Source organism: Adiantum capillus-veneris, chromosome 10 (genome assembly GCF_014529385.1).
Source record: "Adiantum capillus-veneris isolate H3 chromosome 10, ASM1452938v2, whole genome shotgun sequence".
Lineage (NCBI taxonomy): Eukaryota > Viridiplantae > Streptophyta > Polypodiopsida > Polypodiales > Pteridaceae > Adiantum > Adiantum capillus-veneris.
The window spans coordinates 151,594,479-151,619,593 of NC_140940.1; the positions used below are offsets into that span (position 1 = coordinate 151,594,479).

The following is a 25,115-nucleotide window of genomic DNA, read 5'->3' on the forward strand; positions in this document are numbered from 1 at the left end:
CTTGTCATCATTTGGATGACGTGAAGGAACAGTAAGCTGCTGATAAAGATTTTGCAAGGATCTTTGAGCAGTTACAAGAGGGGCAACATCATGAGCACTACTTCCTCAGGGATGATTTTATGATGATGCGTGGCAGACTTTGTGTTGCTAGGCCATTGCGACATAAGGTCATGGAAGAGAGTCATGTCCCACCGTATGCAGGGCATCGTGGTATTGATGCGACAGTTAAAGCGGTAGAGACATTCTTCTATTGGCCTACCTTGAGGAGAGATGTGGATGCCTTTGAACGAGCATACCTCATTTGCCAAAAGGTCAAGTTTGACAGGCAAAAGGCACCAGGGTTATTACAACCATTGCCGATTCTGGATAAGCCATGGGAAAGCATTGCTATGGACTTTATCTTTGATCTTCCAAGAACGCCAACAGGGAATGATGGTATATGGACCATTATCTGCAGGTTCAGCAAGCTGGCCCATTTTGTCCCTGTCACGAAGAAGATAAAATCTGATTAGATGGCACGCTTGTTCATGTACAATGTGTTTAAGTACCATGGTATGCCCGTTCGATTATCAGTGATCGTTATCCTCGAATGACAAGTTTGTTTTGGAGAGGATTGTTTGAGAACATGGGCACTACGCTCAAGTTCTCGTCTTCGTTTCATCCACAAACTGGTGGATAGTCAGAAGAGGCTAATTCTATTGTCTTAGATCTGCTGAAATGCTATGTGTCAGATAATAAGGGCAAGTGGGAACAGTATTTGCTTATGCTTGAGTATGCGTACAACAATACGGTGCATTCGTCCACAAGCAAGGCACCTTTTGAGATTGTTGAAGGCGGCAAAAAAGTTCCTTCCATTTTGCATACAAAGGACAAGATTTTTGAGGCAGATTGATATATTGAGAACATGGATGAAATGTATAAGAAAATTAATGCTAGGTGCAGCGGAATGAATGTTTGAACTTTGCTCAAAATGAGTGCTATGAACTGTGCTCAAGGTTTCCTTTTACTTATGGAAGGGAGAGCCTTCCGTTCCTTTAGTGAGAGAGTGCAATGAACACAAACAAAGTGAATGGACACTGTGAATGGAAGTGCATGAGACTAAGAGATAGAGAGAGAAGAGAATATGACACCAGAGACGTTGTAAAACCCTCCTCCGAAGACCCCACTCTCTATGGCGAGAGCGGTCTACTTATGATTGCACAAATCTCTACAATGCTTGGACTTGCCGACGATGAGGACAACGACGAGGACGGCTGAAAACTGAAAACGCTAAGGGCTGAAATCTGCAAATCTGGTATCTGCTGATTCTGACTCTATGTCGATGACGATGTCGATGGCGACGATGCAACGACGACGCGCTGCAACGCAGATGCTGAAATCTGCGTTTTCCGGGCAGAAACTGCAAACTTCGATGGATCCCACCCTGTGATGAGAAACTGCTGCGGGAAGGTGAGATCTACCAGGTTCGGGACTTGATCTGCGAGTGCTAAAGGCTGAAAACTGAAAACGCTGGTCCTATGGCTGATTCTATCGCGATGATCTGCAAAAACGCTGAGGTTGATCTGCAAGCCAAAAACGCTAGGGCTGAAAACTGACCTTGCGGGGAAATCTGCTAACGCTAGGAAATCTGTTTGTGTTGCGGTGGGAATCTGCTAACGCTAGGGCTGATCTGCTGTTTACTGTCGTCGGGAATGTGCAATTGCAAAAACGCTGGCTAATCTGGTGCAAAAACACTAGGCCTTCTGTTGAGAGAAAACGCCAAAGTTGTCACGAGGGTTGGTCTTGCTGAGAAGTTGCTTGTTGAGCAAGGTGCTCTTGCTGCCTCTTCTGCCAATTAGTGCTAGTCTAGGTTTGCTTATATACAAACTTACTCAATTTGCCCTACCTACTTTCCAACAAAAGTCACTTAAAAATAATAAGTGAAAAATGTCAAAAATAGGGAAAATAGGCTAAATGCACTGGAAAATTTTCCCTGAAGGATTCAAATGGATTCTGATGGAAATGCTTATGATTATGTTCTGCAACCAGAGGATATGCATCTACACTAAGTGAATGGTCATGCACGATCTGCGAACAGACTCACAAAAGTGCCAGATCACTTCCTATTCTAGATTGACTGAACCCTTGTCATGCTGTAGCTTGTCCACGGACACATAGGGTTGGATGTGTCACGTGACATCCCCTCCTTTTCATAGTGAGGTACTGATACCGAACTGGCGTCGAGGGAGATCACCAATAGCATTCGGAATCCTGGAAGGGACTCTTCGCCGGCCCACTCTGATGTGTGGGGTGTGCGGTACTTGAACTTCATAAAGGTCTGCAACGCTTGCTTCTTTGGGCCGCGCCGAAAGCGACACAAAGTCTTCTATGGCTCCTTCAATGCTTCAAATTCGTCTAGAGTCATGCTTCCGTCTTCTTCAAGAATCTCCATGAATGAAAATTCTTGAAACCATTTCCAACACAAAACCATGAACATACCCAAAGTGAGTGGAAAAAATCTTGTCTTCCTCAAAGATTGTGCATGCAATGTAGATGAACCAATAGACAGTGTCAAACCGTTCACCACACGCGTGCAAACAATGAGATCGAATCTTTCTCTTGTGATCTAAAGCAATCAACTGTGGCAATTCACAATGGAAATGCCCATGCTTGGAGCTCATACTTTCATGTGCTCGTTCTACGAATGTGTCATGCCAAGGAAGAGACATGGAAAGTGACTTCCTTGAATGCATACTTTTCAGCTTTTCATGAACAATCCGCATACATTCGTTCTCATCCATGAGTGAAATGTGTTCAACGTACAATAAGTCATGCCTAGGAAAAGGGATCACATAAAGACGCTGACGAGAATACAGGAAACGATCACGAATGAAACACTCGAACAATGCGAGCTGACGAATCATGCGAACACATAATACTTCCTATAAGGGTTCTTTGGACCTAGGCTCGAGAGCCAAGATCGATTCTTCCCGAGGGGGTTCTTTGGACCTAGGCTTGAAAGCCAAGATCGATCCTTCGTGATTGATCGAATCTGCAATGAGGTTAGCTTCACTAGAGAAAGTATCCACTAACACTCATCCATGTGAACAATCACATATCTTCATGTTCATGCTTGTGAGAAATCACATCTTGATCATGCAAATCATCATGCTTGTCATTATCATCTAAATCAGCATGCTTATCATCATGCAAATCCTATGTGTCATGCTTGGGAGAAGAAGAGATTGAGAGAGTCTCCTTTTCCCGAATCTCTTGCATCTGTGCCTAAACTTGAGAAAAGAGTCACAAGAATTCTTTCATGTGTTCTTGTCTTGCTTTGGCTGCCTATCTTTCTGCTTTTCTTTCTGCGTGTCTGCGATCCATTTCTGCCATTCTTTCTGCATTTCTTGCTTCGCGTTCTAACTTCCTGTCCATAAACGTCTGCTCCAACTCCTCCATAGGAGTTAGTGCAATCCTTGTAGTAAATATGGAAGGGGGAGGGTCGAAAAAACCTCCTGGTGGGGAAAATTCTTCTTCGCCTCTCTCAAGCTCATCACCTCCAAGCGAAGTATCCATTCCGCTTCGAGTGATGACCATCCACTAAAGTCGTGGGTTCTTATGGGTTCTTGTGGTCTTGGATTCTTAAGTTCACGAGGAACTTGGGTTCTTGAGGGTCTTGAGGTTCTTGAGGGTTTTCTTTCGCTTGCAATTTGAGTTTGAGAAGGAGCTTCTCTTCACCCGAGTTCTTCTCTTTTCTGCGGACGGACCCCTTGGCGGCCTTGCGCTCACACCAAGGTTGCTTTTTCCCACCTCACGTCGATTGGCCGGCCGCTAAGTGCATGGTCCGCTCTCAATGAGTGAAAAGAGGCACAAGGGGAGGCTAGACGAGCCCTTCTTTCTTGGGTTTCCTGTCACTCTTCAAAAACACGATTAGGAATCGACACGCCCAAGCGAACTTGGGTTCGTGCGACCGCAACAAGCAAAAAAAGTTCTTGTGATTCTTGTGAAAACGCTAAGGGCTGAAATCTGCAAATCTAGTATCTGCTGAATTCTGACTATATATCGATGACGATGTCGATGTCGATGGCGACGATGCAACGACGACGCGCTAAAAACGCAGATGCTGAAATCTATGTTTTCCGGGCTGAAAACTGCAAACTTCGATGGATCCCACCGTGAGGCGAGGAACTGTTGTGGGAAGGTGAGATCTGCGAGGTACGGGACTTGATCTGCGAGTGCTAAAGGCTGAAAACTGAAAACGCTAGTCCTATGGCTGATTCTGTCGCGATGATCTACAAAAACGCTAAGGTTGATCTGCAAACCAAAAACGCTAGGTTGAAAACTGACCTTGCGGGGAAATCTGCTAACGCTAGGAAATCTGCTGAGTTGCGGTGGGAATTTGCTAACGCTAGGACTGATCTACTGTCTACTGTCGCCAAGAATCTGCAATTGCAAAAACACTGGTTGATCTGGTGCAAAAACGCGAGGCCTTTTGTTGAGAGAAAACGCCAGAGTTGTTGCAAGAGTTGTCGCGAGTGTTGGTCTTGCTGAGAAGTTGCCTGTTGAGCAAGGTGCTGTAAAACTGCCTCTTCTACCAATTAGTGCTAGTCTAGGTTTGCTTATATACAAACTTACTCAATTTGCCCTACCTACTTTCCAACAAAAGTCACTTAAAAATAATAAGTGAAAAATGTCAAAAATAGGGAAAATAGGCTAAATGCACTGGAAAATTTTCCCTGAAGGATTCAAATGGATTCTGATGGAAATGCTTATAATCATGTTGTGTGCAACCAGAGGATATGCATCTACACTAAGTGACTGGTCATGCACGGCCTGCGAACAAACTCACAAAAGTGCCATATCACTTCCTATTCTAGACTGACTGAACCCTGCTCATGCTGTAGCTTGTCCACGGACACATAGGGTTGGATGTGTCACGTGACAATTAAAGTTGCCTTAAAGAAGACTCAGGCAAAACAAAAAAAGGCTGCTGATCATCACCGACGTTAATTGTTGTTATCACATGGTCATTGGGTTCTATTAAGGTTCGAAAAGGTAAGGTTAAAGAAGATGAAGGACAAGGAATGGTTGTTTCCTAAGCTCAGTACGCGTTACTATGGGCCTATCCAAGTGCTTAACAAGATCAACAATGTGGCTAACAAACTGAAATTGCCTGTTGCGTGGAAGATTCATAATGCGTTTCACTGAGTCTTCTAAGACCCTTCGTGGGTGATGTGCCAGAAGATATGCCAGATGAGGATCAGCCAAAAGTTGAGGAACTTGTGAGATCTTGGTACCTGAGCAAGTTTTGGCACATAAGGACAAAAAAGTTAAGGACAGGTTGCAAGACGCTATTTGGTGAAGTTCAAGAACTATCCGCCTATGGATGCAAAGTGGATGGAAGAGCATGAATTGTCAGTCACCAAATGTATTGCAGCTTTACCTCGAAGCCTTTGGGTTACAACCTACTTATGCCCCAACCCAACATGTGCAAAGGAGGGGTAATGATAGGGCTAGAACATCAAATGTACATATGAATCCAGTGTAATAGATGAAAATGACAAAAGTATGAAAGTCTTATTAAGTCATTTGTATCTATGTGTTACGACCTTTCTTGCGGATACATGCGATGATAAAAGAGTGATAACAACACAAGATCATCAGTGGTGTGTATTTATGGTATGCAATCGAGGACGTTTGCGATTTCAAGAGGGGGGTATGTCACGAGGACGTGGCACCTGTTAACTATGTCACGAGGACGTGGCAATTGCTAACTTTAGTTGTTGGTTTCTTTCAAATGATTTTTGTTTAATTTTTGAGACCCTCTTTTTCAAGTTGCAAATGGTCGGACATTGTATGGCCAATGTGAACGGTAGTTTCACCCGCAGACAGGAAGTTGGTCGGCACTGGAATTTGTATAGTAAGAGGATGTCTAGGCTCAATCCAAGATCATGTAGGTCCCCTCGTCGCACTTAGCAAGTTAGTGGATACTAGGAAGTGAACTCAATAAAGGCATAAGTCAAGGTGGGACTACCAAAGGAAAATACCCGTCGGTTGGGCTACATTGCATTTTTGGATGCGGGCCCAATGGGGATAGATGGTCAGAAGACCAGGGGGAGCCCAACGAAAGCATCTCCTAAAAATTAGAAAACTGCTATTTTGGGCCATGAAATGTGTTCACGTCATTACCTTCGGAATGACAAGGGAAACATTCTAGAACTCTACTGCGAAGTCAACTGGGTAACCAATCGGGAGATTTTTAGGCGGCAACCCCCAAATGGGAAAATGCTTGTAATCACGCCAAGTGGCACATTTCTGTGCACTTTAAAATGGGCTCTGAAGTTTGTAGCTGAGAGGGCTCATTTGTGAAACCTGTCACAGGTTAAGAGCTATGGAGTGCTACCTTTCCTCTCTATATACAGTGTGGTGCTAGGAGTGATGACCTGCACACTACACACTGCTCTCTCTCTCCCCTACGTGCAATTATGTGATGCCCCACAAGAGGGCTCTTCATTTGACTGATATACAGCTGTGTGGTTTCATGCTTTTGTGTTGAGGCAAGAGCCTCCTTGAGCAAGAACAGGGGTAGCTAATTGCTACTCCAAAGCAGGCACCGGTGAGGGTCATAACCTCACCGTACAAGTGCGAATTCAGCGCTGGTTATGCGCTGTATTTTGACTGTTTTTCAGCCATACGGACGCCAGAACCCACGAGAAAAGTGCCCTGCTGCTAGAGGGCCGTTTGGGGACTGTTTAGGGCTGAAAACAGGGCAAAAACCAGTAGATACAGCGAGCTGAATTTACTGTTTTTGGGCAGAAATCAGAGGGGTTATGCCAGTGGAAGTGAGTTCCAACAGAGGAATTGGTTTCACGCAAGTTTTGGGGCTGTTATGCTGCGGAAATTTGGTCAAAACAGGTGGTATCTAGCTAGATACAGGCAAAGAATTCCCAGGACTCTACTTTGTAGTTTACCCTCTCAAAGTATAAAGAAATACCGAAAGGGGCGCCAATCTTGGGGCCTACAAGTTGTCGACGTCTGCTCGGAGCATTCTAGCTTCCGAGCCGTGTGTGTGCTTAAGTGTTAATTCCCGTCGCAGGTTTTCTTTGCACGTTCTCTCTGTATGTGTGTTAAGAATTTCGGGTGAAAGCCAAAGCCTACCGCCCCACGGACCGGTTTCAAGAACTCTCAGAGCCTTTCTTTAGTCTGTCCTCGTTGTGCCTTTTTTGGGGCACTCTGCGGAGTATGCCTTTGTTCTCCACAACCACAACACTTCCCTCTTCGAGATAGTCGGGTCTCTGTTCCGCAGTCAAACGGGGTCGTGCATCTCTTTTTCTGGGAGTTGTTCTTCTTTCTATTATCATTTGTCGAGGTCTGTTTGGTCCTCTGAGTCAGAACTTCATCAGTGGGGTAGGTCAAGTTACCCGAATGTATCGAGAATGCCCGCTTAGCATGTCTCATTAGTTGTTGTATGGACTCTGACTTTTGTTCAAGAAAGTAATCTCAAATCACTGTAGGGAGTCCGCAGCAAACCGCTAAGCTTATTCTTTGAAAGTGACCTTCTCAAACGAAGAGGTCGAAGAAAAGAATCCCAAAACCTTTCACAATATGCGTCCAAAGTGTCACCCTTGGTCACCCGAAGACGGTTCCAAGCGGTTCTCACATCTCGTTCATACTCCTAAGTCAACCAAGAAGAAATGAAAAGCCGTTTAAACTACAACCACTTGGTCGGGGCTTCTTTCCTAAGAAGAAGAGTGGACCACCATGTTCGTGCATTTCCCTTCAAAAACGATGCTGCTCTCCTAATCTTGGATTGCTTTGAGTAATGCCCTCCGGAGAAGGCTATATCAAATTGCTGAATGAAAGCTTTGAAGCCTTCGGAGCATCTCGAAACCCAGAAAAGGATTCAAATTTCACTGATTGTCCACCCTCTTTAAATTCATGTCTTTTTGTTCTTGTCTTCGAGGAAATCATACTGGATTGCCTCTGTAAAAGTGTTTCTTCTTTGCATAAAACATGTGGTCGTCGGAGTCCGAACAGTCAAGGGATGACTCCACCGTAGAGCTATCAGAAACTAGTAGGAATCTGATCTTTACCTTTTTCTTGTTCTTTCTATTTCTTACTTCGCTTCTTGCCCTTTCTGTCCTCCTCGCTCGAGTCGAAAGAGGAAGAGGTGGAAGAACTGTCGGAAGAAAAGGAAGAAGAACTGGGTAGTCCTTCGAAACACACATGCTTCTTTTGTTTTCCTGCAATTGCAAAAGAAGCCCAAGTAACTGGGGTAGTCAGTCCCCTTGTTGTGCTTCTTCAATTGCTTCTTCCGTGAACATCCTCGGAGTAGGAGTAGGAGGTTTCTTGATTGCCGGCTTGAATGATGTCTTAATGATTTTTTGCCACTGGGTATACACTTTATCCATCCACTGGTGGGTCAAAAATTTTGCATATTGGGGATCCTTGGCAAACCGAAGTATCTGCTTTGCGCACTCGTCAACCCGCTCTTGACGTTGCATCTCCATGAGTTCATTCTGCGAGGGCCGAGGTAGCCCGAAGCCATTCTCCGCTAAATCACTTGAATTTTCGGTACTGCCTCCCACCTCAGGGGTAGGAAATGGAGTTGTCTGGGTATCTTCGAAATCTCCAAGTAGAAGAGAAATCAGCCACGCTTTGATACCATTGTAACAAACTTGGGCACCCCAAGTTTAGGTTCTGTCGCGCCACAATAGAGATTCACTTAAAAACACTTCACAATTAATGAGTCGACACGGCCCGGCGTAGTTCCGTGCCAAGAGAGATTGGCCCCAAAGACTAGCGTCCCTTTCGGTATTTCTTTTCGTATTAATCTTTAAGCAAAGTACAACTCTCGCGGGTCCTCAGCTCTCGGACTCTACGTCTAGATGCCCTTAGAAGTAAGGCCCTTGGGCTCCTTATAAACTTACAGAGGGATGCTAAAAGCAAAGCCCCAAAAGCCATAAACTCAATAGCAAAGTCTTCCAAGAGCATCTGCAGGAAAAGCAGTCAACGCAATTTCCAAACGGCTGTCAATGCAAAAAGCGGAATTCCGTACATTCTGCCACGTCAGCCAATCAACACTATTTTCGAGATCCGTATTGTCTGTCAGCCACGTCATCAATTTGTAACAGTGCACCTTAGTATGATCACCAATTAGTAGTCACCGGTTATGGTGGCCCACCTAGTGGGTTAGAACACAGATAGTGCACACTGCCACCTAGAAAGATAAGCCATCATAGCATCTCCGACTTGTAACTTGTGCATATCAAGATCATACTTGCACATAGAAAGGGTTGATGCCTTGAAGTGTGGGTTACATCCGTTAGAAAAGATAGATACGATCAATAACATGGCATGATCATGAAGATTGCTGATTTTCCACATGTGGGCCGAATGCATTGCATGCTTTTATCTTCTCATAGAAGTGTTAAATTCATGTTTTGAAGCAAAAACTATATTATACTCGGAAAGAGATTTCATTTGATACCCATGTTGACATGTATTTTTAGCAATTCCAAGATGGAAGCTTCTAGAAGATTCTAGAAGGAAGGTTCCAGAAGGAGGACCAGTGGCAGGACACTTGTCACAACCTTTCCAGAAGATGACACTTGTTGCAGAGAGCTTCCACAGGAGGACACTTGTCACAAATGTGTGAACTTTTTGGCACATGGCAGGACACATGTCCCAATGCTACTCAACTTGGCCCGCCTTCTTCAAGAGGCAACTTCGCCTATAAATAGGGCTTGTTTCTCCTCACTTGAGTATGGCCTACCTTGCTAAAAATTACCTCTACATCAGCCCAAGAAAGCCTCTATACTGATTTTATCAACACTCTCTACATTTACCTTCATCTCCCCTACAATGAGCCTTTTCTCTCTCTCTTTAGCTTGCTGTTTTTAAGCCAGAAATTCTGCAAATCTGAAATTTCAGCTCTTCTCTTGAAGTCTAAAGCTATCCCTCTTTCCCACGACTTGCACGGGGCTCTTACAAAGGTCCACGACAATAACCTATCCCAGTGATATAGATTTTGAAGCATCATGGAATCTCAAAACTACTACTTACCAACTCTAAGAAGGTGCAACCCTAAGAGGCCGACAAATATCTGTAAAAATTCTTCCACTAGGATTGCCAATGTTGGAATTTTTAGCAAGCCCAGACTACTTCAACAAGAATTTCACTAGGCAAAGCAAGGCAGAGCACAAAATCTCATGAAAGATGACAATGACTCTCTGATTGGAACAGCAAGACAAAACTGTTGAAAGTAAGAAGTAAATGAGGTCACGATTTCAGTTGAGCAATTGAGCAGTTAATAAAGGGTGCTCACAAGCTCAATAAACCCAATATTGATTCAGGAATAATGCAAGGATGTCAACAAAAGAAAACCATGCTCATTTGATTACATGCTACTGCAAGATAGCCAAACACATCGATTCACCAACTGGAGTACATCAATTTGCCAAACACAGAAGGTAATGTAACAATAAATATACAAAATAAAGGGGAAGAGGGTTTTTTTTTTTTTTTGGGGGGGGGGGGGGGGGGGGGGAGAGTGATACCTTCACATATCCAGTTCGACGATCTAAATTAAGATGCAAGTTCTTTATCTCCCCAAATTCACCAAAAAATTCATGCAAATCATCCTCCTGGGCCTCCTCATGTACACCAGTGACCAAAACTATCCAGCCCTCAATAGCTGTGATCCATCCAGTACACAAAGTTTATGAGCAGAAGGCCAACCAAAAGATACTCATCAAGTACACACCAATCGAAAAACAAGCTGACATTAATGCCCACAACAAGAGACAAAGTGTGAAAGAGAAGCCACAATATCAAGATGGGCAAAGATCAAATTGTTCCCACTGCTGAGGAAAACAAACAGGTGATGTTACTACACGAAAGATCAGGTATACACCTTGCTTGTGCCCTCTTTAGACTGTATTCTGTGATTTACATCAACGAGAAGAGAAAGAGACCCGTCTCAAAGTTTGCCTGTGTAATGTGCCCTTGACCAGTCGGCACTAGCCTGGCCTGCTGAGCGCTCTCTACTTCTAGCAAAATGCAATTCAGGATCCTACCAACCTTCATTTTATACCATCTCCAATTGGCAGTAAACATACCGATAAGCCTGACCAGTCTTCAAAAACAGAAGATCAACAACAGGAACCCATTTCTATGTGCCTACGAATGGGCTGACTCTGCTTTAATTCCACCTTGTCCCATGTTGTAGACAGCCAAATAAAGATTGCAAAAGTAGTTTGCTTTCGTGCAGGAATTCCAGAGATTCAAATGAAAGGGCCTCTAAAATTTTAACGGGCTGACTTTGCTTTATTTCCACCTGCTCCCAGGTTGTAAACAGCCAAGATACTATAGGGCAAACATGCACAGTACTTCTGAAGAAGCAAAACTCTCAAAGTTGCAAAACTAGTTTGGTTTGTGCAGAAAATTGACAGATTTCCTGCAGAGTGAAAGGGCCCCTAAAATCTTCTTAGTACCAGCCAAAAACGTTCTGTTTGTTGAGGGAAACTAGAAGTAACAGAAAAGAGAGTCTGACGGCATACATTTCTGAGGCCCAGGGCCACCATCGGAATAAAGAGATTCAAACTCCTTGCCAGAGAACCTGTTGGAGCGTTCTGCATCGGCTCTGTCACGAAACCCTCGACCCTTGGTCTTCTTGAAGGCGCCGAACGCAGCCTGCGAAGTACCAGCAGAGCCAGAGGTAATCGTGGACTTCAGCTTTGGGGCCGCCGGGGCCGGCACTGCCTCTCCTTCCTCCATCGCTGTGTCCTCATCCAGAAGATCGTCTTCCACATCTGGCTCGAAATCCACAGCGTCCATATCCTGCGCTGCCATTCCACCCAGCTAGGGCTGTCAAGAAACTCCACACTTCACGAATTGCGTGAAGTTGTGAACTATTTTTACCTTGATTCCCTAATCTATATCTATATCTATATCTTATATCTATACTACTTACTAATAGATGATAGATGATGGGGGAAGGGATTCCCTAATCTATATCTATATCTATATCTTATATCTATACTAATTACTAATAGATGATGGGGGAAGGGATTCCGGCTCCCTTCCCCAGACACGTGGCGACAGGAGAATGCTCCGGCAGTGTTCCCTGCACCAACCTGCAACTGAGCGAGATAGAGAGAGAGAGAAGTTGCTTTTCGATCAGTGCTCTCTGAGGCTCTGAGGCAGAAAAGTAGAGAGAGAGAGAGAGCTCTGGCCATCCAATGCCTGGCCCTCGGAAGCTTGGACCCTCGCCATATGGAAGAGGAGCTCCGGCCTAAGCGGGTAAGTCATGAATAGAAGATCAACAAACGAGAGAGAGAGAGAGAGAGAGAGCAAGCGAGCGAGCTGGACGATGGCACCAAAAGCACGAAGCCGAGGGAGAAGCACCATCAGGAGCACGGGATTAGCTGAGCGGGCTTCGCATCCGCGGCTCAAGGAGATGCACGAAGCGCAACAGGAGGAGCAGGGAACGCCATAGCTGAGCGGGCTTCACACCCGCGGCTCAGACAGAAGCCATACTCTCATTAATTGCTAGAGGCCTCTTGTCACGCACAGTACAAATCGGACATCCGTGGGACAGCATGACTAGGTCGGCGGCCGGCGACCTACCGTGTTGTCCCTCGACACGTGCTCGGAACCAGTAGATGAGGAGAGCAGGGCGGGGAGCTCGGGAAGGGATTCCGAAAGCAACGGAGGATGCCAGCATTTGGGAGGAAAATTTGCCAAAATACCCCTCTATTTTGCGGAAATTTTCAAAATACCCCTTAAATTTAAAAAATTCCCCAAGGTGCCCCCAATATTTTGTCATAAATTCCCCGAATGCCCTTCAATTTTCCAAAATTCCCTTGGTTGTGAGTGTAAATTTTTTCTGAAGATGACTAATTGTCTATCGTACAAGATGCTAAAACTAGAATTTGAGTCGGTTTTGAAGGCTTTGGAGATGGATTCTTTTGCGAGGGAATCCGGCACAAATTACATGCTAGGCACTCAAAAAACCGCCTCTCAATTGTCAAAAAGGAATAAAGATTAGAAAATCTTGAACAATCCAACAAAAATAGATACAAGGGTATTTTGGGAATTTTATAAATTTGCGGTGTATTTCGGGAATTTCCACAAATTAGAGGGGTATTTTAATGATTTTCCCAAATCAATTTCACAAACATACAAAACTACCTTGAGGGTAGATTCAGAGAGGGGATCTTCCAAAATACCCCGCAAAGGAACTCTATTTTCTTCAATTTGCCAAACCCATTTTCTCCTTCTCACTGGTGAGCTCACTGTGCTTTCCTACCTTCTACAAGAGAGTACACACACACACACACACACACACACACACACACACACACACAGCATGCAAATTTAGATTCATTCCGGTCCCTCCCTCGGCCACGTGTCATCACCTCTTTTCTCCGACAGAGTGACACCTATAGCCCGAGAGAGAGAGAGAGAGAGAGAGAGAGAGAGCTAGCTAGCCCGAGTTTGATGGAGAATCTATGAAGAGCAGTACTACTTTAGAACTTGGGCTCTTAAAGAAAGAGGCAACATTCCTCTCACCTTAGTGCTCAAGAGTCGACTCTTCTAAAGCTTCCCTCACTTCAATACCCTGCTCGCGTGAGAGAGAGAGAGAGAGAGAGAGAGACGAGCAGACTTGCAAGCTTTGGCTTGGGTCGGTATGTCTTCTTCGCCATCTCCAAACATGCAAGCATTGCTTCTTGTTGACCTTCGGTGCGTGTGTAGAGGTTTGATCACCATCACACTCCCCCGCTTGCAGTCCTGTGTGTGCTCGCTTGCAGTCACTCCTATCTGCCACGTGCTATTGCGCACCACTATTATATGCTCCCAAAGTCGTGATGCTGAGGTGCACTCTTGCACCCGCTACTGTAGGTTACGACGTCTTGCTAGGCCCGCCATTACAACCAGAGGCCATGTTTGTAGGCTATATGAGAGCACTTGGAGCCCATAATACAGTGTGTGTGTGTGCGCGCTCATGCGGGCACGCCAACCATGTCTTTTATGGCTGCTTCCTTGGCCTGCCCAAGGCACTACATGTTGTCCATACTAAGTATAATGGGGGAAGGGATTCCGGCTCCCTTCCCCGTACACGTGGCGGAATGTCTTGCATCCGGCGGGTCCCGACTCTCGACCGTTGCTCCTCCCCACTATCCCAGACGCCATTCAAAAGCCACCGCGCATAGGAGTTTGAGAGCACAGCAAGCTGCAACGTTGTACGAGTTTGAGGGAAAACTATGAGTCTCTGAGGACGCCCGTCGCACGAGTTTGGTTTGAGGGCTGACAGCGCACGAGTTTGAGGGCAGACAGTGACCAAGCCTTAGGCAACGCAGAAACGGCCCAAGCCCCATGGGCCATGAGAGAGAGAGAGAGAGAGAGAGAGAGAGAGAGAGAGAGAGAGAGAGAGAGAGAGAGAGAGAGAGAGAGAGAGAGAGAGAGAGAGAGAGAGAGAGAGAGAGAGAGAGAACGCCATCTCTGGCTGCTGCTGCTGCTAGAGTCTGACATCACGCTAAAGAGGAGAGACCTACCTTCTACAAGAGTGTGCGTACACACACACACACTGAGAGCATGCAAATTTAGATTCATTCCGGTCCCTCCCTCGGCCACGTGTCATCACCTCTTTTCTCCGACAGAGTGACACCTGTAGCGGGAGAGAGAGAGAGAGAGAGAGAGAGAGAGAGAGAGAGAGAGAGAGAGAGAGAGAGAGAGAGAGAGAGAGAGAGAGCGCTAGCCTGAGTTTGAGGGAGAATTTATAAAGAGAGATGAGCAGAGTTGCAAGCTTTGGCTTGGGTCGCTATATCTTCTTCGCCATCTCCAAACATGCAAGCATTGCTTCTTGTTGACCTTCGGCGCGTGTGCAGAGGTTTGATCACCATCACACTCCCCCGCTTGCAGTTTTGTGTGTGCTCGCTTGCAGTCACTCCTGTCTGCCATGTGCTACTGCGCACCACTATTATATGCTGCCAAAGTCGTGCTGCAGAGGTGCACTCTTGCACCCACTACTGTAGGTTACGATAGCGTCTTGCTAGGCCCGCCGTTACAACCAGAGGCCATGTTTGCAGGCTATATGAGAGAACTTGGAGCCCATAATACTATGTGTGTGTGTGTGTGCGCGCGCATGCGGGCACGCCAACCATGTCTTTTATGGCTGCTTCCTTGGCCTGCCCAAGGCACTACATGTTGTCCATACTAAGTATAATGGGGGAAGGGATTCCGGCTCCCTCCCCTGGACACGTGGCGGAATGTCTTGCATCCGGCTAGTCTCGACTCTCGACCGTTGCTCCTCCTCACTGTCTCAGACGCCATTCAGAAGCCACCTGCATCGGAGTTTGAGAGCGCAACAGGTTGCAACGTCGTACGAGTTTGAGAAAAAACTATGAGTCTCTGAGGGCGCCGTCGCACGAGTTTGGTTTAAGGGCTAACATTGCACGAGTTTGAGGGCAGACAGTGACCGAGCCTTAGGCAACGCAGAAACGGCCCAAGCCCCATGGGCCGAGAGAGAGAGAGAGAGAGAGAGAGAGAGAGAGAGAGAGAGAGAGAGAGAGAGAGAGAGAGAGAGAGAGAGAGAGAGAGAGAGAGAGAGAGAGAGAGAGAGAGAGAGAGAGAGAGAGAGAGAGAGAGAGAGAGAGAGAGAGAGAGAGAAAGAACGAAAGAAAGAGAGAACGCCATCTCTAGCTGCTGCTGCTGTTAGAGTCTGACATTGCGCTAAAGAGGAGAGACCTACCTTCTACAAGAGTGTGCGTACACACACACACACACACACACACACACACACACACAGCATGCAAATTTAGATTCATTCCGGTCCCTCCCTCGGCGACGTGTCATCACCTCTTTTCTCCGACAGAGTGACACCTGTAGCAGGAGAGAGAGAGAGAGAGAGAGAGAGAGAGAGAGAGAGAGAGAGGAGAGAGAGAGAGAGAGAGAGAGAGAGAGAGAGAGAGAGAGAGAGAGAGAGAGAGAGAGAGAGAGAGAGAGAGAGAGAGAGAGAGAGAGAGAGAGAGAGAGAGAGAGAGAGAGAGAACGTTATCTCTGGTTGCTGCTGCTACTGGAGTCTGACATCGCGCTAAAGAGGGGGGGAGAGAGAGAGAGAGAGAGAGAGAGAGAGAGAGAGAGAGAATTATGGGAAAATTTCCAAAGTACCCTATAATTTGTGGAAATTCCAAAATACCCTTCCAAAAACAAGCACATGTCTTCTGAAGCTTCTTTGTGCAAGCCAGTAAATTCGATTTCCCATGCAAACCGGACTAGCATATTCAAGAGCAGCACTATGCACCAGTGTTCGGGAAAAATGTGTCTCTGCATAATATCGTGCCGTTTGCAATTTCAAAAATGCCGGTTGAGGGTAAGGAGAAAAGGAGAAATTATGCCCACAAATAGAGAACAATAGTGTTAAAACCCAAAAAATAAGCCTAATTCTCTAAAATTTTCTCTTGGCAAATTCAAGGTAAGGAATTTTGTATGTTTGGAAAAATGGTTTTTTTCGAACACTGCTATGTACCGATCATGCTCTTCTCCATGAAAAATTTGCAGAATCAAAGACTTGAACGGGAAGATCAAGATCCATATCAAAAGGCCTGCTTCGATCAGCTATAGCTTTCTGCCCTTTGATGACAACATTGAAGCCGTTGATAGGAGAGCCTGTAAAGAGCCCGACGAGATAGGGTGCCAACCGGGAAAGGAAAGGGGGGATGCACACATGCGCATGTGTAAGGGGGGTAACAAATGAAACTGTGTGACATGGGGCAATTTCAAAAATTCCCAAAGTACCCCCAGTATACTTGAAATTGGAAACGGCACGATATTAAGCAGACACATTTTTTGCGAACATTGGTCAATGGTAACTTGCATGCATTCTTGGCCCGTACAGGAGGAGAGAGAGAGAGAGAGAGAGAGAGAGAGGGTACTGGTGAGTGGCAGTGTTCGCATTTTTCCAAGCATACAAATTTCCTTTTTCCTTGAGAGAGAGAGAGAGAGCGAGAGAGAATTTTTCTCTGTTTTGGGGCAGAATTTCTCCTTTCCCCCTTGCCCTCAACATACATTTTTGAAATCGAAAACGACGCGATATTAAGCTGAGACACATTTTTCCCGAACACTGGTCAGTGGTAACTAGCATGCATTCTTGGCCCGTACAGGAGAGAGAGAGAGAGAGAGAGAGAGAGAGAGAGAGAGAGAGAGAGAGAGAGAGAGAGAGAGAGAGAGAGAGAGAGAGAGAGAGAGAGAGAGAGAGATAATATTACCAAGTTACCAATGGGGAGCAAGGTTAGCAAACGCTACCGATAAGCAATGAAAGAAAGATCATTTTTCCAAACATACAAAATTCCATTCCTTCGTTTTGTCAAGAGGAAATTTCACGATATTATATTTTTTTTTTGGGGTTTTTACACTATATTTGTCTATTTTGAGGCATAATTTTTCTTTTATTCCTTGCCCTCAATCGGCATTTTTTCAATTGATAACGGCACGATATTAAGTTGGGACACATTTTCCCGAACATCTATCTATACTATAAAAGAAGGAGGGATTCCGGTCCCCCACCCCCTCGGCCACATGACGGAACGAGCTTCATCTGGCAGTGTAGACTATAGTTGTGCGCTCGAAAAGAGAGGGACAGGGACTACCTGCGCAAAAAGAGAGAGAGAGAGAGAGAGAGAGATATGGTGGTCGGTAGACAGCATCCCAACGTGTTGGTCTAGGGGACGCTAGGCATGGGCAAGACCTCCATGGCATCGCTGCTTACAAAGGCTGCCCATCTGTGCCACATCAATGTGGGCGAGGTGGTGAAGGAGAAACACCTGCACGATGGCTGGGATCCCGATCTCCTCTTCCATATCCTTAACGAAGACCTGCTTTGCAACAAGCTCGAAGAACGTATGAAAAGGGGTGGGAATATAGTAGATTATCATGGTTGCGACTCGCGAGTTTTTCCCAGAGAGATGGTTCGATCTGGTGGTAGTGCATAGGCTATTTAGGCCAAAAGTTCAAAGCAACCTTGAATGCGAAATTTTTCAAGTAATACGAGAAGAAGCATAAGAAAGTTGAGTTGCGTTGATGTCTTCAAAGACATGAGGAAGGGGGGGGGGGGGGGGGGGGGGGGGGGGGGGGGGAGGGGGGGGAGAGGAGAGAGAGAGAGGAGAGAGAGGAGAGAGAGAGAGTAATCAACGTTCAGAGGCTAGAAACCTCGCGTGTTGTACCTCTCTCTCATAGCCTTCGACACGCCTGCGCATCTCTCTCAAAATCTGTGTTCGGACACGTTTCAGCATTTCCTCTGTCCGGCAATGTTCATTGCTACACAATATGAGAGAGAGAGAGAGAGAGAGAGAGAGAGAGAGAGAGAGAGAGAGAGAGAGAGAGAGAGAGAGAGAGAGAGAGAGAGAGAGAGAGAGAGAGAGAGAGAGAGAGATAAAGAGAGAGAGAGAGAGAGAGAGAGAGAGAGAGAGAGAGAGAAGAAGAAGAAGATTTGAATGTCGTAGGAAACTAGAGACTTTTAAGATCTATCCAATGAGGAGAGTTGAACTCAAGGCCTATTATTCAAGAGAGAGAATTTATGGCCGCAATTGAATCAGAGCCCTTGCTTTTCAGTGTTGCCTCTATACAATTTTTAGCGTCCCCATGCCTCCCATCTCTTGCCCTTCTCTAAGCACCAGTGGTTTTGTGAACACTGAGCAGCGCCAAGAAAGCAGCAATACTCGCTACACACAAAAGCATGGAGGGGAAGAGTCCAATAGGTCCTCGAAGAGCTTCCTATCCGCAATGCTGTCCCATGGAGTGCATTGATTGCAGGTTATGTCCAACAGGGTCAGTGTCAGAAGCTCTGGGCTATTTTCAACAGAGGCAAAGAGCAAGAATCTCTCCAAATGCAATCACGTACGCTTGCACCCTAAAGGCATGTGGCATTACACAAGATGTTGATATGGGAAAAAGAATTCACAATGATATTGTTAGTCAGGGGTTGTTGAAAGAAAACGTCATGCTTGGCTGCCTTGGTCGACATGTATGCCAAATTTGGTATACTTCATAAAGCACAAAAAGTTATTGAGGAGCTTCCTGTCCTCGATGTCATCTCTTGGAATGCAATGATTGTGAGATATGCCCAACTTGGCCAAGAAGCTCTGGGTTTTTTTTGGCAAATGCGAAGTGAGAGTGTCTCTCTAGATGCAATCGCATACACTTGCATCTTGAAGCTTTGGCCCATCTTTGGCATATGCAAAGTAAGGGTCTCTCTCCATTCGCTTGGCCAAGAAGCTCTTGGATGTTTGGTAGATGCAAAGCGAGGTTCAAAGTGACGAGGAGAAGGATTGTGCGTTGATCTTTTCCTCTTGGGAGGAGTGGGCGATCGTCTAGACCACCGTCTTCATGGGGCCACATCTTCAGAGGAACTTAAAGTTTCATTGCTTTCTTGCTCTTTGGAATCCTCCTCTTGTATGGGAGAGAGTCTTATTTTGGGGGTCTCTTCAAGAGGCCTCCTAAGCTCTCTCTCCTCTTGGAGAGGAAGTGAAATTCCATAAGCGCAAAGTTGTTGAGTAAATTCCGCTTGCAAAGCAGGATTGCCCATAGCTTGCTGCAACCTAGTAACGAGATAATTGACAAACATGGGGGCATTGAATCATTAGCACCTTCATGTGCAAAATCAAAGCTATCAATGTTCATTCTACTCTCTTGGTTATTTTCAGCCATGTTAACAAAATTTGTGTACATGAGAAGTGGAGTAGGTCTAACATAGCTGAGTTTTTGAGGGCTAGTTCCTTTCAGACTTCTTATGGCTCAATAATGGTAAAGCCGTAGGCAAGTCTAAAAAGACTCCATTATTAAGTCCAAAGCTCTCGAGGTGTGCACCATATCCCACATACTGGGCTCAACAAAACTGATAATAGATCCCAGTTCCACTTGCCCTAATATAATTAACAAAATCAACCATTTATAGGCTACTTAAGGACCTATTCTTAAGCAAGAAAAGAGAAACCACATGCTCTGATACCAATGTAATGGAATTGGCCTATTAACTTGAGAGTAGCAAAAATTAGAAAGAGTCTTTTGTGAAACTAGTTTGTGAGCATAGCAGGTGAACATAATTGATGGTAGCAACATATACATAGCATTTAGTTAACTTGGCATGAACAATACTTTTGCAAGAGTGAGAATTTAGAGAACATGACAATAATTGAGGACAGGATTTATGTGGAGCCGGCCCCCTCCAATAGGCATTTGTATTATGATTTCTCTCATCAAGAGAGACTTGTTACAATACAATCTTTGTGTTCCTTGTGACCTAGGTGATGCAATGAAGATGGAAAGATTCATGCATCACAAGCATAGCATAAACTTTGTGGAAAGCTTTAACTATCCCAAGCCTGAGTCCCAAGACGTCAAACACCTTCGAAGGTGGAGAGAGCTAGTAGGGAATGAGGGTAGGGAAGAGGAAGAAGAAACATTTCATAGGAGAAAGATTCAGTTCCTCATTTATCATCACTCTTCTTGCTAGCATACATAAAAGCATAATAATGAAGATGGAGAGGATGGCAAGCTTAAGCATTGAAGCATGGCTCTTGGTTGGATTTTCATTCCATAGCCAAGAGTGTTAGACTCTCAACCTCTCTACTTGCTCGGAGAAGGAGAGGGAGCTCTTGCACTTTGCACTTCACACAATGAGGGTGTGGGTGTGTGTGTGTGGGAGAGTATACCCGCCAAGCATGCCCCTAGCTTCCTTGGTTGACCCTCCCCCCCCCCCCCCCCCCCCCCCCCCCCCCCCCCCCCCCCCCCCCCCCCCCCCCCCCCCCTTGTAGCTCATGCTTGAAGCTCATTACACCTCTTCAGGCCTAGCCAATCACAAGCAAGAGGTAAATCAAGTAACAAGGGTAGCCTTGGGACAAGTGTCCCCCTTTCCCTTTTGAGAGAGAGGACTTGATAAATGTAAAAACAATCAATTAAATCAAGTAACAAGGGTAGCCTTGGGACAAGTGTCCCCCTTTCCCTTTTGAGAGAGAGGACTTGATAAATGTAAAAACAATTAATTAGATCTTCTAAATTATCATTGGACCCCTTGGGTGGCCAATTGATAGGCTTCAGGCACACTATGAGGGCAACATGAGGAGGAACTTGACAAGTGTGCCTTTTGCTTTCTTTGTACCAAGCATGCCTTGTGTGAGTGTGTGTGCGTGTTCTCTCTCATCCCCCCTCTTGTAGGGCTCGTCACCTCCTTGTAGGGATTAGTGTTGACTTTTGCACACCTCAAGCCACTCAACTTTGGACCTGATTCCCACCACAAGCTTGGCCCTTAAGCCCCTCAAGCTTGGGTTGGGTTCCTACCTCAAGTACAACCCTAACATCTCAAGCATGACAAGCACCTCAAGCATCTCAGTCATCAAGTACCTCAAGCACCGTAGTCATCAAGCACCTCAAGCACCTTAAGATTGGGTCGGGTTCCCACCTCAAGCTTAGCCCTAGCTTACCTAAGGTCAAAGGACTTTTACACTAACTATTGGAGATCTTCAATGAAACTAACCCTAAGGTCTTTATGCTCCATTGATTAGCCTTGCTCTTTCATAGACCATCTCTCATTTGGGCCCCTTTACCATTGGCCCCGTGTTGAGATAGATCTATAAGCACATGTCTATATCCTAACCCTTGTTCCAGTTTATTGTCCCACATAAAATGATCAGTTTAATATGAGAAAATCATTTGGGTTGGTTAGATATTAGATTTTATGACATTGCCTCTCTTTTGAAAGCATAGTCATCGTCGACTAGAGAATGGCTGGAATAATTTAGGTTGCTTCCCTCTATCGTACTTGGTCTTTTTGCATACTACAACTTATAAAACATACTCTTGTATGTCCACTTTCATGGTAGGCCAATAGAAATATGTCTCTACTCTTTGAAGAGTAGGTTGAATACCTCTATGCCCCGCATAGGGAGGAGCATGGGATTCATACATAACTTTCTCACAAAGGGAATGGGTAGCACATAGCCTATTGCCGTGGAGAAGATAACCATCTTGCAAGGTCAATGGTGAAGGAGTACGAGCGGAAGTGCGACGCGAGAGAGAGTGCGAGAAGAAGAGCACGATGATATGGTGAACTCACTCTACTGTAATGTGTAGAGCATAGTGAGTTCTTATTAGGTTTTTACAAAAGAATATGTGTACATACCTGGTAGCCCGCCCACTTACCTGGGCGACCACATTGGGCTTTATACCCCAACAACCTTTCACTTAAAGTCCAATGTGGTACTTTAAGTGTGAGAGAAGCTACTATACAAGCTAATATACAAGAGATGTAGAGAAGTGATGTACTACCCTACACCTAACTACTTGCGAAAATGCGCAAAGCTCTCTGAGGGAAGTCCTTTTGTAAGTAGATCAGCAGGATTTTATGTGGTGTGAAATTTGACAAGCTGAAGCTGCTTATCCTCGAGCATTTCCTTGATGAAATGATACTTCACATCCACATGCTTTGTCTTTGAGTGATAAACTGGATTGCGAGCCAATTGTATAGCACTTTGACTATCACAATATAACACCGTCATCTCTTCTTTGATTCCCAAATCTGTTACTAGTCGATTAAGCCAAATTGATTCTTTGCATGCCTCTGATGCTGCAACATATTCAGCCTCTGTAGTAGACTGAGTAACACAATCTTGTAATCTAGAACGCCATGATACTGCTCCACTAGCCAATGTAAAGACATACCCTGACGTAGACCTTCGGTTGTCTAAGTCACCTGCATAATCTGAGTCTGTAAAACCCTTTACACTTAGCTCCTGACTCCCATAGCATATACGCATACTCTTTGTAGCTTTCAGGTATCTCAATATTCCTTTCACTGCCTCCCAATGTTTCTTGCCTGGGTTTGACATGTATCGACTTACTACTCCCACTGCAAATGCAATGTCTGGGCGAGTAGCAATCATTGCATACATTAAACTACCCACTGCAGATGCATATGGAATCTTATCCATTTCAGCCTGTTCTTCCTCAGACACAGGACAATCTTGTTTGCTAAGTTTCACATATGGTGGCAATGGAACACTCGATGCCTTTCCCTTCTCCATATTGAAACGTTGCAAAACCTTGTCAATTTACTCTGTTTGAGATAACCAAATCAACTTCTTTGATCTGTCTCTCTCAATGTGCATACCAAGTATATGACTTGCCTCACCCATGTCTTTCATGTCAAACGATTTTGCCATCTTTGACTTCAAAGCTGAAATTTCTTCCAAGTGCTTGCCAGCAATCAACATGTCATCCACATACAAAATAAGGATCAGCCAACTGCCATCCTTAGCCTTCCTTGTATATAGACAGTGATCGAACTCACTACGTTTGTAGCCTTGAAAAAGCATAAACTTGTGGAACTTATGGTACCATGCCCTCGGTGATTGTTTTAAGCCATAAAGACTCTTTAACAACTGGCATACCAAATCTTCCTTGCCTTTCTCAACAAACCCTTCTGGCTGCTGCATGTAAATTTCCACATCTAAATCACCATGCAAGAACGCTGTCTTGACATCCATTTGGTGCAACACCAAATCTAATATGGCAACCAATGCAAGAAAGCATCTCAATGTAGTCATCTTGACCACCGGAGAGAAGACTTCATCAAAGTCAATGCCTTGTTCTTGCTTAAAGCCCTTGGCAACAAGCCTTGCTTTGTACTTTGGCTGACTATCACGAGCGGACTATCATGCAGAGCTATCATCTCTGACTGCATGGCCGATTGCCAATTCTCGGAGTCCTTCATTTTCACTGCTTCCTTGTAACATGAAGGCTCACTGCAATCAGTCAACATGACATAGTTCATAGATGGAACAAACCTATCAGGAGGTCGCGTGATACGTCCAGATCTACGCACAATAGGTGGCTCAGGCTCAGCCACAACCTGTGGTTCCACTCTATCCTGTCCTTGCTCCTCTTGAGCCCTGACATTTTGTCTTGCACGTGCAGGTCCATCTTCTTGGAAGACAACTCTTCTAATCTCCTCAACCCTCTCTGGTTTAGAATGATATTTGGTTCGTTAAAGTGAACATCATTGCTGCGGATAACCTTTCTGGATTCGGGATCCCAAAGTCTGTACCCCATCTCACCAGAATTACCATAGCCTAGAAAGATGCACTTTCTACTCTTTGGCTCAAGTTTGTTCCTAAATTCCTTTGGAACATGAGTATATGCCTCACAGCCAAAGACTCTGAGATGCTTGTATGAGGGCATTTTGCCTGACCATACCATCTCTGGCACTGAATCCTTATGCAAAACCTTGCTAGGAGATCTATTTATAAGATGAACAATTGTTGATACAGCTTCAGCCCAAAACCCATTTGGCAGCTGTGCATTAGACAACATACTTCTGACCTTCTCTTGTATGGTCCTATTCATCCTCTCAGCAACACCATTTTGAGGAGGATTGTAAGGAGCAGTAAGTTCACGTTTTATACCTTTTGACTCACAAAAGTCCTGAAAGGCCTTTGAAACATACTCTCCACCATTGTCAGTGCGTAAGCATTTAAGCTTCTTGCCACTCTAACTCTCCACAAGTGTCACAAACGTTTTGAAAACACTAAACACTTCATCCTTGTGCTTGAGAAAGTAAACCCATACTTTCCTCAAGTAATCATCTATAAATGTCATAAAGTAAGAAGCTCCCCCTAGAGATAGGTTAGGCATAGGTCCACACAATCACTATGAACAAGTGCCAACTGTGTATCTCTTCTACTGCTTCTATGCTTATGTGGCTGCTGTGTTTGCTTACCATACAGACAATGTTCACTGAATTCAAAATCATTAAATGAAAATCCAGGCAAATAACCAAAACGAGACAAGATTTCCATTCCCTTCTTGGACATATGTCCTAACCGGCTATGCCACAAAGAAACATTCGGCTGCTCGGTTACATTGATTAAATTTTTAGAGACATTTGATACATAAATCATGTAAAGTCCTCCAGACTTTACTCCATGTGCTACTGTCATAGAACCCTTGGATATCTTCCACATGTTCTGTCCAAAAGTGGTGACGTAGCCAACATCATCAAGTAAACCTGTGCTGATCAAGCTCTTTGTAATTGCGGTAACATGTCTCACATTCTTCAGTGTGAAAGAAGAGCCATTCTGAAA

General features: G+C 45.0%; 1 protein-coding gene across 1 annotated transcript in view; it reads right to left on the reverse strand.

The window, feature by feature from the left end:
* Y14 (RNA-binding (RRM/RBD/RNP motifs) family protein) overlaps positions 1–11,887 on the reverse strand; it is a 50,559-nt gene extending 38,672 nt beyond the window's left edge. The window contains exons 1-2 of the mRNA XM_086522239.1: positions 11,541–11,887; positions 10,539–10,675 (exon numbers count right to left, since the gene is read on the reverse strand). Coding sequence (XP_086378365.1) covers positions 10,539–10,675; positions 11,541–11,832 — 429 coding nt within the window. The 5' untranslated portion in view covers positions 11,833–11,887. The remainder of the gene's footprint in view (positions 1–10,538; positions 10,676–11,540) is intronic.
* Between the last annotated feature and the right edge of the window lie 13,228 nt (positions 11,888–25,115).